The sequence below is a fragment of the Cucurbita maxima genome, unplaced genomic scaffold (assembly GCF_002738345.1).
Source record: "Cucurbita maxima cultivar Rimu unplaced genomic scaffold, Cmax_1.0 Cma_Scf00001, whole genome shotgun sequence".
Lineage (NCBI taxonomy): Eukaryota > Viridiplantae > Streptophyta > Magnoliopsida > Cucurbitales > Cucurbitaceae > Cucurbita > Cucurbita maxima.
In genome coordinates, this window is record NW_019272017.1 from 5,653,174 (window position 1) to 5,670,217 (window position 17,044).

The 17,044-nt window shown below is 35.9% G+C and overlaps 3 protein-coding genes and 1 long non-coding RNA gene across 5 annotated transcripts; 2 read left to right on the forward strand and 2 right to left on the reverse strand.

The window, feature by feature from the left end:
* The first annotated feature begins 648 nt into the window (after positions 1 to 648).
* LOC111477237 (cytosolic endo-beta-N-acetylglucosaminidase 1-like) lies at positions 649 to 5,033 on the forward strand. The gene is made up of 11 exons (XM_023121287.1): positions 649 to 1,127; positions 1,981 to 2,115; positions 2,242 to 2,351; positions 2,435 to 2,546; positions 2,616 to 2,723; positions 2,841 to 2,953; positions 3,182 to 3,263; positions 3,375 to 3,455; positions 3,596 to 3,651; positions 3,785 to 3,917; positions 4,011 to 5,033. Exons 1-11 carry the CDS (start codon positions 723 to 725, stop codon positions 4,725 to 4,727), a joined length of 2,052 nt encoding a protein of 683 aa, XP_022977055.1. The 5' UTR covers positions 649 to 722; the 3' UTR covers positions 4,728 to 5,033.
* Positions 5,034 to 5,515: 482 nt separating this feature from the next.
* Positions 5,516 to 6,397, reverse strand: LOC111477310. Its single transcript, XR_002717251.1, has 2 exons — positions 6,005 to 6,397; positions 5,516 to 5,919 (listed from the first exon to the last, which is right to left on the reverse strand). It is a non-coding gene; the product is annotated as an uncharacterized LOC111477310 (long non-coding RNA).
* A 192-nt stretch (positions 6,398 to 6,589) lies between these two features.
* On the forward strand, positions 6,590 to 11,563 carry LOC111477214 (probable phosphoribosylformylglycinamidine synthase, chloroplastic/mitochondrial). Of its 2 annotated transcripts, XM_023121264.1 has the most exons (4): positions 6,590 to 6,803; positions 6,842 to 6,848; positions 6,959 to 7,060; positions 7,207 to 11,563. In XM_023121264.1, exons 3-4 carry the CDS (start codon positions 7,019 to 7,021, stop codon positions 11,404 to 11,406), a joined length of 4,242 nt encoding a protein of 1,413 aa, XP_022977032.1. In that variant the 5' UTR covers positions 6,590 to 6,803; positions 6,842 to 6,848; positions 6,959 to 7,018; the 3' UTR covers positions 11,407 to 11,563. The 2 variants fall into 2 exon arrangements, with proteins under 2 accessions (XP_022977032.1, XP_022977024.1); XM_023121256.1 differs by having other exon boundaries at positions 6,590 to 6,848.
* Positions 11,564 to 15,532: 3,969 nt separating this feature from the next.
* LOC111477301 (LOB domain-containing protein 12-like) lies at positions 15,533 to 16,686 on the reverse strand. Its single transcript, XM_023121383.1, has 2 exons — positions 16,447 to 16,686; positions 15,533 to 15,901 (listed from the first exon to the last, which is right to left on the reverse strand). The coding sequence occupies exons 1-2, from the start codon at positions 16,600 to 16,602 to the stop codon at positions 15,557 to 15,559; spliced, it is 501 nt and encodes a 166-aa protein (XP_022977151.1). The 5' UTR covers positions 16,603 to 16,686; the 3' UTR covers positions 15,533 to 15,556.
* Positions 16,687 to 17,044: the final 358 nt, after the last annotated feature.

Genomic DNA, 17,044 nt, shown 5'->3' on the forward strand with positions numbered 1-17,044 from the left:
CTATAAAAAGGTTATTTGAACAAATAGTTCTAAATTTTTGCCATCTTGTTCCTTTTAGGTACATAAACCGATCACCTAGAATACTCAATTCAAACCATAAATGTTGATTTAGACCGGATAAAAAAAAAGAAGCATATTTGTATTTAATATAACCACTTTGAATAAGTAAAACTTTTTTTTTTTTTTTAAATTTGTCTTTTCTTTCATCAAATTTCTTTTATGCAATTAACTAGGTTTATATTTTACAACTAGAAATAAAAAAGTTAGTTGAATTGAACAAATATCTCGATTTATTTTCAATCAAAAATTGAATTGCACTATTTATTTTATTTTAATTTTTCGGTAGTTTATCAATGTTTTAGTTTAGTTTTCTCAATTTGTAATGTTTATTTTATTTTACTTTTTCAATAGTTTGTCAATGTTTTAGTTAAGTTTTCTCGATTTGATTTGATTTCAGTTAGTGTGGCGTCAAAGATCGGGATAGAATACCAATTGATGACGATTTGATCTCAAACCGACGCAGGAAGAAAAGAATCGAAATGAATGGATTTGGAATGCGAGAGAGGAAAGATGAGAAAGAAAGAAAAGAAGAAGAAAATAATGAAAGGCAAACACAAAGAAAGAAAGAAAGAAAGAAGAAGACAAAAAATGAAAGGGGAAAGAAAGAATGGAAAAACAACAAAAACAAAATGCAACAAGGAGAAGGATATATGTATATATAGATGTCAAACCTGAAGTTGCAGAAAGCAGCAGAGGTGTGCGGTGTGGCAACAATGTCGGAGGTTGTTCCATTTGACCCAACGGAGCCGTCTATTCCGATTGCATACCCTATCAAAACACTTGAGGAGTTGGAGTTGCGGGCCTATTTCAAATCATTTCACTACCCTTTTAACATATCCACTGTTGCTCTTCCGCCTGCTTCGCTGCCCAACAGGCGCAGGATGCTGGTGTGCCATGATATGGCTGGTGGATATCTAGACGATAAATGGGTTCAGGGAGGAACTAACCCAGATGCTTATGCAATATGGCATTGGTATTTGATCGATGTTTTTGTGTACTTCTCCCATGATTTGGTCACCCTTCCACCTCCTGTTTGGACAAATACTGCCCACCGGCACGGTGTCAAGGTACCTACCTACTCGCTTGTTTTACTAACATGTTTGAGAAATAGGTCTTTCATGATATAAAATCAATTTACACTTTTAAAAACAATTTTTGCCTTCTATTTCAATTCTTATCTTATGAAATTTTCTATTTATTTTTATTACAGGTATTAGAACGATGATTAACCATGGAGAATTTCGAGGATCAAGTCCCCTCTGATAATTTTTACTTTTCTTTTTTTAAATATTTGTTTCACACATCTTTTTAATGATTAATTTCTATTTTTCAATATAAATTCTATTAAAAAATTTAAAACATCGTAATAAATCTAATAATATTTCATAAACAAAAATATAATATAATTTTTACAAACTTTACAACATAATCTTACACACTAGATATTTATATATAAAAAGTGAGATAACTGGGGAGTGTAATCCAAACGGGGAGAAATCTCTCTGGACTTCCATTCTCCACAGATTAAATAAACATCTCTAATCTTGAATGAATAAAAACATATTCTAGAGTGATTTTGAATATGACAAAAATAATTTTTAGCCATTTTAAAATAACTTGACCCTACATATCCTTGAAAATTTTCTACACGTTCGTTTTGTGTAACTTCCCTAAGAATTTTACTAGTAAATCATGCATTATCACTAATCAGAATTTCAAACAGTCATTTGACATCATATGCATATGAATCAAATAAAGAACAAGCAAATAAAACATAGATGAAAAATTGAAAATGATTGAATTAAGACAGATGTGTCCAGTCAGCTATGTATATAGCTATTTGTGAACAAGGGCAAGTTAATAAAGGGGGTTGCTATAGGCATCATGACATACAAATTAATAGTGGTATCAAATCCATAGGTGCTGGGGACTTTCATTGTGGAAGGAGGGGGCAAAGATGTTCGGGATACCTTGCTTGCATCCAAGGATGCTGCTGAAATGTATGCAGGGCGCTTAACTGAGCTTGCTGTTGCATTGGGATTTGATGGATGGCTGGTATTGCTTTGCTTATAGTGTTTTCATCAAATGGTTCATATGAATCCTATAGCTTATTAGGTGTAAATATTTCTTCATTCTCTTCTCCTTTAATGATTTTTCTAAAGTTTGAGTGTGTTTATGCAGATGAATATGGAAATCTCTATGAACTCTCAGCAAGTTCTTCATTTGAAAGAATTTGTGGGTTATTTAACCCAGTCTATGCATTCTAAGCTACCTGGGTCCTTAGTTATATGGTCAGTCCTGAGCTATGTTACAGGCTTGGTTATTCGTATTTTGAGCTTGTGGACTCTATTAACTGCTGCTTACTTATGGACAGGTATGACAGTGTAACTGTGGATGGTAGGCTTCGTTGGCAAAATGAATTGAATGAGAAAAACAAGCCTTTCTTCGATATCTCCGATGGAATATTTGTAAACTATGGTTGGAAAGTAAGAAAGAAACAAATTTCCTTTCATTACTAATAAGAACATGTTGAAAATTTTTATTTGTGGTCTTAGGAGGATACTCCTAAAAGTTCTGCTGCTGCTGCTGGGGAGAGACAACATGATGTGTACATGGGCATTGATGTTTTTGGGAGGGGTACCTTTGGTGGTGGAGGATGGGATGTAAGCCTACAAAATAGTGTTGTGTTACTTGTTTTTGTTTTATATTGAGTTCAATGATTATCCCGAGCCAAGAGTTGGTAGAATTAATTTTTCAATAAAAATTTTCTTAAACACCAGACGAACGTTGCGCTGGATGTTCTGAGAAAGGACGATGTGTCGGTTGCTATATTTGCTCCTGGGTGGGTGTATGAGCACCCCCAGGAAACAGATTTTCAGACTGCTCAAAATAAGTAAGTACATTAATGATTTTCTCATGATTTTTAAGAACTAATTTCAGAATATCATAGCCAACTTAGGGATATACCATCAGATGCTTGAATCCTCCCACCCCGCACATTGCTACTTTGCAATGATATGATCATGAATGTCTTTTGTATCTTGAGCTGTTAGGAGAGAGCATTTATCATCTTCCTAAATCTTTAATGGGGTTCGATCTTGTCTACTATGAACTTTAACAGATGGTGGAATCTTGTAAAGAAATCATGGGAAATAGTGCGAAGTTACCCAAAACTACTACCATTCTACTCAAATTTTGACCAGGTTAGAACTCTGCCAAGCATCCGTTCCTTAAAACAGGTGCTTGAGCACTCCAAAAGTTTGTCTACTCAATATTATTGTTCAGTCAAAGTCTGTCTCTTTCCACGTTTCCAGGGTCATGGTTATCAAGTTTCTATCAATGGAGTAAAAATATCAGATGCTTCATGGAACAATCTGTCCAGTCAAAGCTTCCAGGTAAACAATATATCTCTAGGATTCACTAAATAGTTATATTGCTGGCTTGTATCGAAGTTTCTGCCCCTTAAGCCATTAGAGGATGCCTGTTTGTTACTGTTTTAGAATTCTCCTTCCTCAGCATTTGTAACTTCTTGCAGCCCATACTTGAGGTAACTGAGCCTTCAACTTCACATCCTGTCCAAGCTTATTCAGAGTAAGTAGAAGTACTTGTATCTATTTTCTTTGAATTAAACATTTTCTCAACCATTGCTTTCTTCGAACCTTTCATTTGTTTGTTTGAATTTGTGCTTAAAAGTTTCCTTCGTTTGAATTCATGGATTTGCTAGTTTTGAGGAAGTCTTCAATGGAGGAGGAAGCATTGCATTCAAAGGGACTCTCGAACCAAATTGCCACACTAAAATAAAACTCTTTCAAGGAGAGGTTGTTTTGGGGGAAGATCCTTTAGTAGTCATGTATTCTGTAAGTGAACTCTTTTTGCGTTGAAGGGGTCTATAAATAACAAGATTCTTAATACATTTAGTTCAACCTTTGTCCATGACTTAATTTTTGCAGTCGAAGTCAAGTGGGGATTCTCAACTAGGCCTTTCGTTGGAGTTCTTATCTAGCACAAATAAGAGAGAGTTATTACTTGTCTCCAGCATTGAAAAGAAATTCTCGAATGATTTCTCTGAAGTGATTGAGACAACTCCACTTGAAGTGCCTGGACTTTCCCCTGATTGGTTAGTTCAAATGGGCAGAATTCAAATGAATGGATACAAACTAACAAATATAAATACTGTCTGCTACAGATCAAGCCCTGAAACTGGAATGGTTGGGGAAAATAGTGCACTAGTTTCTGATTCATCATCTAATTACTTCGCTGTGCTCGGTAATATCATTATACGATTTGTTGAGAATCCTGTTTTTCCTCCCTATAGTTCATGGCTAGTTAAAAGTGAGTATATTAAATGGACTTCAAGTCCAGAGGGAAAAAAGACCCTTGATATTAAGATCATTTGGGAGTTGAAAGATAGCAGTAGTGACATGGTTTTTGAACGCTACAATGTTTATGTCATGCAAGTAGTCAAGAAAGGCGATAATCGCCTTAAGTTACAAAATGTCCCGGAATATCTTGGGGTGGCACATGTAGAAGCATTTTATGTTTCTAGCCTTGCAGTTCCTTCCAGCATCTCAGGTTTCAAATTTATAATCCAAGTTTGTGGAGTGGATGGGAGTATCCAGAAATTGGAGGACTCACCATTTCTCTATGTGGATGCTGAAGGCCATTAAGTTCCGAATTCTCCTTATTTAATATGTAACCTTGTGGCCTTGGTAGCTGAAGGTCGTTTCTGGAGGTTTTTGGCGTTGCTGGTTGGCTTTGGTGATTTGCTTCTCTTTGGCTGGCTTGGTGCTTGGCTTGTGGTTTTTCCTTTCTTTCTTGTTGTTTATGGAGAGATTGTTTTTCTCCTTTTTGGTTTTCTTGGTTTTGTGTTTGGCTGTGTTCTGTTCTTAATGGAGTTTGTATCTATGAACCTTTATTTCGTTGTTTGTTAGTTCAAAAATTTATAATCTAGCTATGCTCTCTACTATTCTTAATTATCGTTTTAAAACGCACACACATGTGAGATGCAACCTCCTAACTGTTCCAACTTTGGATGTATACGAACTCTGTCATCTAGTTCCTACAAAAGATTAGTTGATGACTCTTTAGCAGTCCTCACTTAGTCATAATCGTGAAGGAGCGACCCTCGAGCATGCCAACTACTCCAATACTATGCAGACCCTTGTCAATCGAGACATGTTCATTGTAGATGATAGTTGGAGACCCTCCTAACAGTTCCCACATAATAACCTGATGGCATTGCATATCATATGCATCCAAGGCACGACCCTATATCATCCAACTCAACTAATACAAATGCGAACATTGGCTGTTCAGATGGTTCACTATTCAAGATTAACTAATCAATCATATTTCAAAGACATGCGTTCAATCACTTAACACACTCTAATAAGCCAAAATCAGCAATCTTAATCATATTTCAAAGACATGCGTTCAATCACTTAACACGCTCTAATAAGCCAAAATCAATCATCTCAATCATATTTCATCCGCAACCATCGTTAACAAGTCATATTCGAGTCAATACAACGCAAAACTTAGATAAATGTTCCAATTAACTGCTACTTACCTCAATTAAAGCTTGGTTCTTGCGAAATTAATGTTTATCCTTCCTTCAAATTTCTCAAATCTACTAATTAGGTTCTAAAATCATAATAAATATTAGTGCGGTTGGAATCACCTCGAAAATTTTGAGAAGGGATACTCCATCAGTTACTCAGACGAACTGATTCTCCAACCTCCAGATGCGTGGAATTTCATTTGATTTCAGAGCTTCCATTTATGTGTTTTCTCTTTGACGATCCTTTTATGGCAGCGTAACGATCGATTTCTCCCAATAACTTTTAGGAAATTCAATCACTATTAACCATGAAGGAAATTTGAGGTTCAAAAGGTCGTCAATCGGTCGAAAACTGAGAAATATATAAAAAGATTCTAAACTTACCCGATTTTCCAGCGAACTCTACAACGATCAACGATGATTCTCCTCCCAAATTAATTCCATGAATCGAATGTTTAGCTGTCTCTGAGTGAAAGCCCCAATTCAATTGAACCAAACTTCCTTTAAACACTTCTGAATTGATGGATCGAATATCTCCGACACGACGATTTTTCTGCAGCTTAAATCACACCCAACACTGATACTCTCCCAAATCCTCGCCATCGAACGTTTAAGCAATGCAGAATCCCATCATTTCTCCCAAAGCCGCAAAACCATGACCAAACACGGTGGTTTCTTGATTTCATCTTCCTTCGCTGCCGACCAACAACTTCGGCGCGCTTTTCAGATTTTCTTTTTCCCATCGTCCATTTATTTAAGTTTGATGGAAAGTAGACAACTTAAATTGGTTAATTAATATTTATTTTGATTAATTAATTAAATGTTTACTTTTTGAGTTACTGAAAATGATGTTCATAGCATAAGAAAATGCCTTAATTTACATATATATAGGTATGAACCCTAATTTTTTTTTTTTTTAATTTATTTAAAAATGATTGTTAATTTTCCAAAAATTTTCTGTCTCCAAATCTAATTAGAAATGGTCTGTAAAACCTAGCCAATTTAAAGAAAAAAACAATTAAAAACTGAGAGAGAAGCCCACTTTTTCTTGCAATCACAAACGAAAAAAAAATATCAGAGAGAACCCACTACGATTTGTGCTCAGAGAATCCCTTCGCTCTTCTTCAGTCCCCTCTGTCGCCGTCGCTAATCAAAAACCCTTTAAGAAGCTTCTCCGGCGCCGTCGCTCAGTTTTCTCAATATTACCAATCTCGTCTACGCTTCCGCGGTAAGTAGCTCAAGCTTCTTAAGCGTTATGACTTTTCCTTTTGAAACGATTTGATTATTCCGTCTTCGTTACCATATTCATGTAAAGTGTGTCTCCATTTCTATTGTTAGAGAAAGGAATAGCCGATCATTTGTTGTTTACAAGCGGAGTTGTTCTTGCGGGCTTGCTAAATGGCTACTGCCAGGGAGATTACTGCGGCCGAGTTCCTCCATGTATGTTTTGTTTTCTTTGATTGTTGTTTTGGCTTTCTGAGGAATTTCATAATGGAATTTGAGAACTTAAATTTGGTTTTCGGATGGTAAATAATGGTTGTTTGTCTCATATTCACTTTGCTTGAATACCTCTCCGCTTTTGACAGGGTGGGCGTAGGCAGAATTTGTTTTTGCAAAGCTATTCTCACTGTAAACGGCGTGGGTTGTGGGGGATGCTGGGTAGTTCAGCTGTGGGATCAGTTAACTCAAGCAGAAGGTATGTTCCTTTGAGATGTCGTGCATCGAGCAAAGCCAGAGCTGTGGATTGTAAGGTCGTGGCCAGCCGAGTAGATGGGGCGTCAAGCTTGGTTGAGAAGCCCACTGCAGAGGTTATTCATTTCTTCCGGGATCCTTTGATTCAGGAAAGTGCCACTTCTGAGCTTCTCAAGTCCGTCCAAGCAAAGATTTCGAATCAGATTGTTGGTTTGGAAACTGAGCAGTGTTTCAACATTGGGATTCAATCTGAGATTTCAAATGAAAAGGTGTCTGTGCTTAGATGGCTTCTTCAGGAAACTTATGAGCCTGACAATTTGGGAACTGAGAGCTTTCTTGAGAAGAAGCAGCGGCAAGGACTAGATTCTGTTATAATTGAGGTTGGACCCCGTTTGTCTTTCACCACGGCCTGGTCCTCTAATGCCGTGTCTATCTGCCAAGCATGTGGATTAACAGAGGTGACACGTATGGAACGTTCCAGGAGGTATTTGTTGTATAGTAAAGGTGCATTAGAAGAACATCAAATTAATGAGTTTTCTGCAATGGTTCATGATCGGATGACTGAATGTGTTTATGTTCAGAGGCTTAAATCGTTTGAGACTAGTGTGATACCTGAAGAGTTTCGCTTTGTGCCTGTTATAGAGCAAGGCCGGAAGGCACTGGAGGAGATTAATCAGGAGATGGGATTAGCATTTGATGAACAAGATCTTCAATACTACACCAAACTTTTCAGCGAGGAAATAAAGCGAAATCCAACAACCGTGGAGTTATTTGATATTGCTCAATCCAACAGTGAGCACAGCAGACATTGGTTTTTTACTGGAAAGCTTGTTATAGATGGAAAGCCCATGAGCCGAACGCTTATGCAGATTGTGAAGAGCACCTTGAAGGCAAATCCTAACAATTCTGTGATTGGATTTAAGGATAATTCCAGTGCAATTCGGGGATTCTTGGCTAATCAGTTGCGACCTGTTCATCCTGGTTCAACAAGCCATTTAGAAGAAAGTAGCCGTGATCTTGATATTTTATTTACAGCCGAGACCCATAATTTTCCATGCGCAGTGGCTCCCTATCCTGGTGCAGAGACTGGTGTAGGAGGTCGAATAAGGGATACTCATGCGACTGGGAAGGGGTCTTTTGTTGTGGCATCTACAGCTGGTTATTGTGTAGGAAATCTCAATATGGAGGGGTCCTTTTCTCCATGGGAAGATTCATCTTTTGCCTACCCACCAAACTTGGCTTCGCCTTTGAAGATCTTGATTGATGCAAGTAATGGTGCATCCGACTACGGCAATAAATTTGGGGAGCCACTGATTCAAGGATATACTAGAACATTTGGAATGAGACTGCCAAGTGGCGAAAGACGAGAGTGGTTGAAGCCAATTATGTTTAGTGGAGCAATTGGGCAAATTGATCATATTCACATCTCAAAGGAAGAGCCTGATATTGGAATGTTGGTTGTGAAAATTGGAGGCCCTGCTTATCGCATTGGTATGGGAGGTGGGGCTGCATCAAGCATGGTTAGTGGTCAGAATGATGCAGAACTTGATTTTAATGCTGTGCAGCGTGGAGACGCTGAGATGGCACAAAAACTTTATCGTGTTGTTCGTGCTTGTGTTGAAATGGGGGAAAATAACCCTATTATTAGTATTCATGATCAAGGAGCTGGTGGGAATTGTAATGTTGTGAAGGAAATTATATATCCGAAAGGAGCTGAAATTGATATTCGGGCAATTGTTGTGGGTGACCATACAATGTCTGTGTTGGAGATTTGGGGTGCAGAATACCAAGAACAAGATGCTATTTTAGTTAAGCCTGAATGTCGGACCTTGTTACAGTCAATTTGTGACAGAGAGAGGTTATCGATGGCTGTAATTGGCATAATAAGTGGTCATGGTCGTTGTGTTTTAGTTGATAGTATTGCCACCCAAAAATGCACTTCAAAGGGACTTCCCCCGCCTCCTCCTGCCGTGGATCTCGAGCTTGAGAAAGTTCTTGGAGACATGCCTCAGAAAACCTTTGAATTCCAGCGTGTTGTTCATGCTTTGGAGCCACTTGATATTGCTCCTGGAGTGACAGTGTCAGATTCTCTTAAGAGAGTGTTGAGGCTTCCATCAGTATGTTCAAAACGATTCTTGACTACAAAAGTAGATAGATGTGTAACAGGTCTTGTGGCTCAGCAACAAACTGTAGGTCCATTGCAGATTACTCTTGCAGATGTTGCAGTTATTGCACAAACTTATTCGGGCTTGACTGGAGGTGCATGTGCAATAGGGGAACAACCGATAAAAGGCCTACTCGATCCCAAAGCAATGGCTAGGTTGGCAGTTGGAGAAGCACTCACTAATCTTGTTTGGGCTAAAGTTTCTTGTCTTTCTGATGTTAAAGCGAGTGGAAATTGGATGTATGCTGCCAAGCTTGACGGGGAAGGGGCAGCTATGTATGATGCAGCTGTGGCTCTTTCAGAGGCTATGATCGAACTTGGCATAGCTATTGATGGAGGTAAAGATAGTCTGTCAATGGCAGCTCAAGCTGGTGGAGAGGTCGTTAAGGCTCCTGGAAATCTTGTAATTAGTGCTTATGTTACTTGTCCTGATATAACAAAAACAGTTACTCCTGATTTAAAATTATGGGATAATGGCGTTCTTCTTCACATTGATTTGGGAAAGGGAGAGCGACGATTAGGTGGATCAGCTCTTGCTCAGGCTTTTGACCAAATTGGAGATGTTTGTCCCGATCTCGATGATGTTCCTTACTTCAAAAGAGTTTTTGAGAGCATTCAAGACCTCCTTACTAAAGAGTTGATCTCTGCTGGTCATGATATCAGTGATGGTGGCTTGCTGGTTTCTGCCTTGGAGATGGCATTTGCTGGAAATTGTGGCATCAGCTTGGACTTGGCATCACGTGGGAAGAGTTTGCTCCAAACGCTCTATGCAGAAGAGCTAGGACTTGTACTTGAGGTAAGCGGGGAGAATTTGGATGTCGTAATGACCGAGTTAACTACTGCAGGCGTTACTGCTGATATCATTGGACAAGTAACTGTTACTCCGACCGTTGAAGTCAAGGTCGATGGTATGTGTCATTTGAATGAGGAAACTTCTGTACTTAGAGATATATGGGAGGAAACTAGTTTTGAGCTGGAAAAGTTGCAAAGATTGGCATCTTGTGTAGAATCAGAAAAGGAGGGATTGAAATCTAGGCGTGAACCTTTGTGGGAATTGTCTTTTGTTCCTTCCTCTACAGATGAGAAGTTTTTGTCTTCAACTCGTAAACCCAAGATAGCGGTAATTCGGGAGGAAGGTAGCAATGGAGACCGGGAAATGTCTGCTGCATTTTACGCAGCTGGTTTTGAACCGTGGGACGTGACAATGTCCGATCTCTTGAATGGAAAAATCACTTTACAGCAGTTCCGTGGAATAGTTTTTGTTGGAGGTTTTAGTTATGCAGATGTGCTCGACTCTGCAAAAGGTTGGTCTGCTTCAATCCGATTCAACCAGCCCTTACTGAATCAATTTCAAGAGTTCTATAAACGACCCGATACTTTCAGCCTTGGAGTTTGCAATGGGTGTCAGCTCATGGCTCTTTTAGGGTGGGTACCAGGCCCTCAAGTTGGCGGTGTACATGGTGTCGGTGGGGATCCATCACAACCAAGGTTCGTCCATAATGAATCAGGACGCTTTGAGTGTCGTTTCACAAGTGTGACCATAAAGGATTCACCTGCTATAATGTTTAAGGGAATGGAAGGCAGCACTTTGGGTGTGTGGTCTGCCCATGGTGAGGGGCGAGCATACTTCCCAGACGATGGCGTTCTGGACCATCTTCTCCACTCGGACTTGGCTCCATTAAGATACTGTGATGATGATGGGAAGCCAACGGAAGTTTACCCTTTCAATCTAAATGGATCTCCTCTGGGAGTTGCAGCAATTTGTTCTCCAGACGGTAGGCACCTTGCTATGATGCCTCACCCAGAACGCTGCTTCTTGATGTGGCAGTTTCCTTGGTATCCAAAGCAGTGGAATGTGAGCAAAGAAGGTCCTAGCCCATGGTTGCGGATGTTTCAAAACGCTCGAGAGTGGTGCTCTGAAGAGGCTTAATCTATGAAGTGTCACATTTTACTGTGCTGGAGAATAAATTTTGGGACTTCTGGATTTCCCTGTCTACCAATAATTTTTGGATGATTGGCATTTGCATACCATTAATGGACAATATTGTGATCCATATACCAAAGATCTTACTGATTGCTCTTCAGCATAGCATATCTATCAAATGCTATAAAATATAAACAATAATGCACACTAGGATAGTTTGTTCTTGTTCAAGCTGTTCTTCCTTTTTCATTTTGTTCTTCAACTAATTTTCTTAATTGTGTTTCAGGTTTGCTGGCTGCCACCTTCTTGATATCTGGATTTATATTGCTTTTAGCTTTTAAATTTGAAGAATGTGCAGGTGAAATTCTTCAAACGTGATGGATAGATGGGTCTCTTTGGCCATCAGCCTATTGAAACTGGCGTGATGAGGATTAGGTGTCCTTGATTGTTCTTACCAGTGGAATAAGAGCCCACATTGTCAAGATCTAAATGTTCCCTCCAATGGCTCTGTTAAACTGTTGAACTCACTCTTGACGTGTTTGGGATGTGGTCACTGAGTTCTTAGTTGATGACTCGATCATGCGTAGCTTCACGAAATTGAAGGTGAGGAAGATGAAGACGGTGATTGACTGGATATGATGGGTAGGATGCTCACTCTCTAGTTGCTGAGCTCCATGATCGGATTACTGGTTAGGTTTTGAGCTTGAATGTACTAGTTTTGTCATCTTTGAAAGTTTACGTGAGATCTCATATCGGTTGGAGAGGGGAACGAAGCATTCTTTATAAGGGTGTGGAAACCTCTTCCTACTAAGTGCGTTTTAAAAAACTTGCATTCTTTATTAGAGTGTGAAAACTTCTCCCTATTAAATGCGTTTTTAGACTTTCCCTTCTAGGCTTCTATTAAACCTCCCTAGGGTCCTCTTTGGACTTTCCCTTCTAGGCTTCCCCCAAAGTTTTTAAAACATGTATGCTAGGAAGAGAGGTTTTTACACCTTTTATAAAGAATGTTTCATTCTCCCTGAAACAATAGATATATTTTTTATATAGATGTCCATTTAATCACATGAACTCACTCCAAAAAGGGCAGAAAAACTCCTTTTAAACAAGACTAGGTACAAGGATTGTATTCTTGCCCACACCTCAATTTATATATATGTACATGCTAAAAACATATAAAATCTGCTACTAATCCAGTTCTTGGGGTGAAATTTTCACATAAAGGCACTTTTAAGGAAATGATTCTAAATTCCATATAATATGCTTTGGAACTATTTGACCACTTCAACCACTCCACTACCATATCTTTAAGTCAAGTGAAGCATATATTTGATTATATTATTTGATTATATTATGTATATATTTTGTTAAAACTATATAATATATCATTTACGTTTGAAATTATAAAAAAAAAAAAAATACATTGGATATTGGACATCCATGAACTTTTTAGTTGGAACTCTCCCTTGTTGACATTTGGTATTATTANNNCTTTTTAATTATAATCTCTTCAAATTTAATTTTTTTAGTAAGTTTTTTTTTTTTTTTTTTTTTTTTTAATTCAATACACACATTTGTAAAAGTAAATAATAAAACAAAGACTCACGAATTTATAAAACAAAAAACAAAAAAAAAATTGTCATTTAGTATTTAGTTTCCAAAAATTACATTTTTCTTTTCAATTATTAATTTATCTTTCTCTCCAAAAATGTCAAACCCATTTTAGGTACTGAAAATTTGTGATGTTTGTCAACTATTTGACATTCATTAAATTAAGGAAAAAAAAAAATCAACCATTTGTTATTATTATTATTATTTATGGTGTCTTATCAAAACACTATAAGTAGCTAGCAACCATTTACTTCTTCTTTTTTTTTTCTCTTTTTTTTTTTCATATTCAAATCCCACAAATAAAAAAATATTTTTTATGGGTTAACCATAAATTTAGTCATTTATCTTTCAAGTTAGTCTCTAATATATTTTTGAACGTTTAATTTTGTGGCTAAAGATCATATATTTGATTATTATTCACGAACATATTAAAATAATAAAAAAATGAGAAAAATGAAATGGAGAGAGAGAGAAAGTTGGATGTGATTAAGAGGCAAACTCTAAAACAAAGGGTTTGAAGGGTTTAGGAGATATTATATGTATCCTCGAGCCCTCAAAAGCTACAACTGAGAAGCTTTCCACTCTCTTTATTTCATCAATTTCTATGATATAACTAATTTTTTTAATTTTTTTTAATTTTAATTTTTTAAAAAGTATTATATTTGGTTTAGGTTTGGCATAGCCTACCTGTTATAACAAAAGTCTCGATGTTTCTACCTTCTTATAAAAAATATTTAGTTCTCTTCTCGGATCGATATGGAATCTCACACTGTTAAAGTATTGAAAATACCAAAAACACCCTTAAAAAACAAATATTAGTTGATTCTCTATTTGTTCGGCATATTTTTCAAACTTCCATTTGGAGTTACAGCTGATGATGATGAAATGAGTGGATAATGGACAGCCATTGTGCGCATGACCTAAAAACCATTGCTTTTATGTGTGTGAATTTTAAGGAATTAGAGAAAAGGAAATTAAATCAATCATTTTATAACTTCATCTTCAAGAATCATTGAACTTGTTACAACTTTATTTATTTATTTATTTATTTATTTATTTTGGTTTAAATGGATAAGCAAAGATCTCTTTGAAAAACATAGATTATGGGATCGTCATCATTTTTATCTCTTTTATTTTTCTAATTTTAACCTCTATATAAGATTATGTTTTTCCATGTATGTGTTATATGTGTATGAGTACATGAACTCATGAAAATGTTTTTTTTATGTTTACGAATAATTTTTTACGGACCGACCCTTCTAGGTTAATAGGTAAAAACTTATGTCTCCGTCGATAATTAGTCATACGTTTTTTTTAAAATTAAGCTTATAAAAAAGTATGAAAAAAAATGGTTGAATCATGTATTCAAAAAATTGTTAATAGACCAATACTAAAAAATTTTAAATTTTTTTTAAGATATGAATAATACTTTTAGACGTTCAAAAAAATATTTTTAAAAATAGTGATATATTTTTGAAGTTATTAAAAAAAAATCAAATATATTAACTTTTAAAAGTTTAATAACTATACATAAAAATATTTTTTATTTTTTTTTTAAATAAGGAATTTGTTTTAGTTAAAATCTTCAAAGTTTATTTATAGAGAGAGAGAGATTAAGAATATTTTTAGTAATTAAAAATAAAAATAAAAATAAAATATTTATCAAACCAAGTACAAAATTTTGATTAGATAATTGGATGAAGACAAGAGAGTGGAATTTTGATATATATATATATATATATATAGGAAAATGGAAATGCTTCTTTTCCTGTGGGGATTTGACTTAACAAATTGCTTCCACACTATAGAGACAAGGAATCTTTCCAGAGCCAGGTTGATGCCTTTTGTTTTATTTTATTTATTTTATTATTTTTTTATAAAATAAATAAATTTATTATAATTTACTTATCATTCATAATAATTCATCTGATTTGACATTTTTTTTATAATAATCTAATTTAACCAATATAGAGTTAGAGAGAGAATTGAATGAAGGGTTTCCCTCTCCTACGAACGGCTCACATTCATTTCCTGCCCATCGCCCTCCACGTGACCCACTCTCTGTTTATGTCTCTACGAATTAATGATATACGATTGGTCACACGTGTTCGGTATACTTATTAATGATCGGAAAAAAAAGTTTCTAATATTACGAAATTATCACTATATAGTAAACTTGAAAAACGCCTCTTTTAGTTTTACCTCCCCCATCTCTTTCTCGACCACCGTCGGCACTTTCTTGTAGACCTTAATTCGTCTAATATTTAAGATTCTAAATTAAAATTTTTCAAATTATATTTTAATTTCATATGTATATATATATATATATATATATATATATATAGAAACAAGCTAGTAAATTAGAATCAATATAATAATACTTTAAAAAAATCATTTAATTTAATTTTTATTTATCTATTTATTTATTTATTACTTATTGCAACGTTGACCCTCACGATCTAATATTTAATAAAATGGAAAAGAAATTGAAGAAGAAAAAAAAAAGGATTGAGATGAAAAGGGATGAAGTTATAATTATGATCATGATTTAAGAAACGATGTCATGTCCAAAAATGGCATCATAAATTACGTTGGGAGAGGAAGCAAAATTGAGGCACTGAGACGGCGGCGATGACGGTGGCGGGAGTAGAAGAGTGGGGGGTTTCTCGTCGGAGTGGATCTGAGGGCAATTTGGGAAAATGGGGTGGTCTTGTTGCATTTGGATGCAAAGAATCTCAGCTTGAGCGACAGCCAATTGCATCTGTAGCTGTGAGACTTGACTTTGTAAGTACGAAATTGCCCCTACGCAGCCATAAACTGGGTCCCTCACTCTTGCACTTGCCTCGTAAACTAGGCTCATCACGGCGTCGCCTCTTTGCTGCACTGGCAGTTCCTGTTTCAATAAATGATCATCAAAATCAATTTTTATTTTTATTTTTATTTTTTATTAAATAAATATTCTTCTCGTTACTCACAAACGTTTCGAATTAGTAGAGAACTCTTATGCTTTAATATTGTGATTTTTTTATTCATGTTTTGAAAAAAAAACTTATATTTATAAAGATATTGACGAGAATGGAAAGAATAGCGAGAAAAGTTTGTCTTTAGGCTCGTGTTTTAGACTTATTCCAAGCGGTCTAACTCCCGAGCCTAAAAACTTATATTTTAAATTTAGGCTCGTGTTGTATTTTCATGTTTTAATTAAATTTTTTATATTAGTAAAGATATCGAAGAGAATAAGGAAAACGAGCGGTGTTTTAAGTTTTGGTGAGATTCCGAAAAATTCAGATAAAAACATAAAATTAATTTAATTACAATTTAATGATGAAATAAAAAAGTCAAATTAATATTGCCTTATTTTTCAATAAAACAAGGAAAATACTCGAACCCCGAAACCCAAAACTCGAGAAAACCAACGAGACAAAGAAGAAGAAGAACCTGCAACATTTTGCTGACGTTGCTGGCACCAAAAACCTTATGGACAATAGCAAACTTGTGGGGGTCATCGGAGGGGAAATAGGGAGCAAAAATGCAGTCTTTGGCGCACCGTCGCCGGAGGAGTTTGCACGAGGCGCACGGCGAATTGCCACCCATTTTTTCCTACTGTTGGCCGGAAAAAAGCTTAGAGAGAGAAACAGACGGTGGAGAGAGAAAGTGTTTCTTAGAGTGAAACTTCGAGAGAGACTTAGTATTGTTGAAGAAGACGGAGGTTGAAGAGTGTATATTTATAATGGGTGACCAACGTGCGTGAGCCCAAAGTGAGTGATTATTAAAACATAAAAAATAGATTAATTAATAATAACTAATTAATTGCCCAACAGAAAGATTAATAATTATTACTTAATAATTGGACTTTTATAAAAATAATTATTTGCTGAATTCTTTATCCTTAATTACATACTCAAAATACTTTAAATATTTTTCCTTACATCTTTCAATAATTTTTTTTAAGTTCTTAAAAAAAATATATATATATATAGAGGTTATTTTTTAATAAAAAAATTAATAAACTTTTATTTTTGTGTCTATAATCTAT

Bases quoted from the DNA above. Each gene is read 5' to 3' on its own strand.
- LOC111477237 (XM_023121287.1), top strand. From the start codon at position 723: ATGTCAAACCTGAAGTTGCAGAAAGCAGCAGAGGTGTGCGGTGTGGCA. The intron at 3,456-3,595 runs GTAAACAATATA...AACTTCTTGCAG, and splicing joins TGTCCAGTCAAAGCTTCCAG to CCCATACTTGAGGTAACTGA. The intron at 3,652-3,784 runs GTAAGTAGAAGT...TGGATTTGCTAG, and splicing joins CCTGTCCAAGCTTATTCAGA to TTTTGAGGAAGTCTTCAATG.
- LOC111477214 (XM_023121256.1), top strand. From the start codon at position 7,019: ATGGCTACTGCCAGGGAGATTACTGCGGCCGAGTTCCTCCAT. The intron at 7,061-7,206 runs GTATGTTTTGTT...CGCTTTTGACAG, and splicing joins CTGCGGCCGAGTTCCTCCAT to GGTGGGCGTAGGCAGAATTT.
- LOC111477301 (XM_023121383.1), bottom strand. From the start codon at position 16,602: ATGGGTGGCAATTCGCCGTGCGCCTCGTGCAAACTCCTCCGGCGACGG. The intron at 15,902-16,446 runs GTTCTTCTTCTT...TTATTGAAACAG, and splicing joins ACGTCAGCAAAATGTTGCAG to GAACTGCCAGTGCAGCAAAG.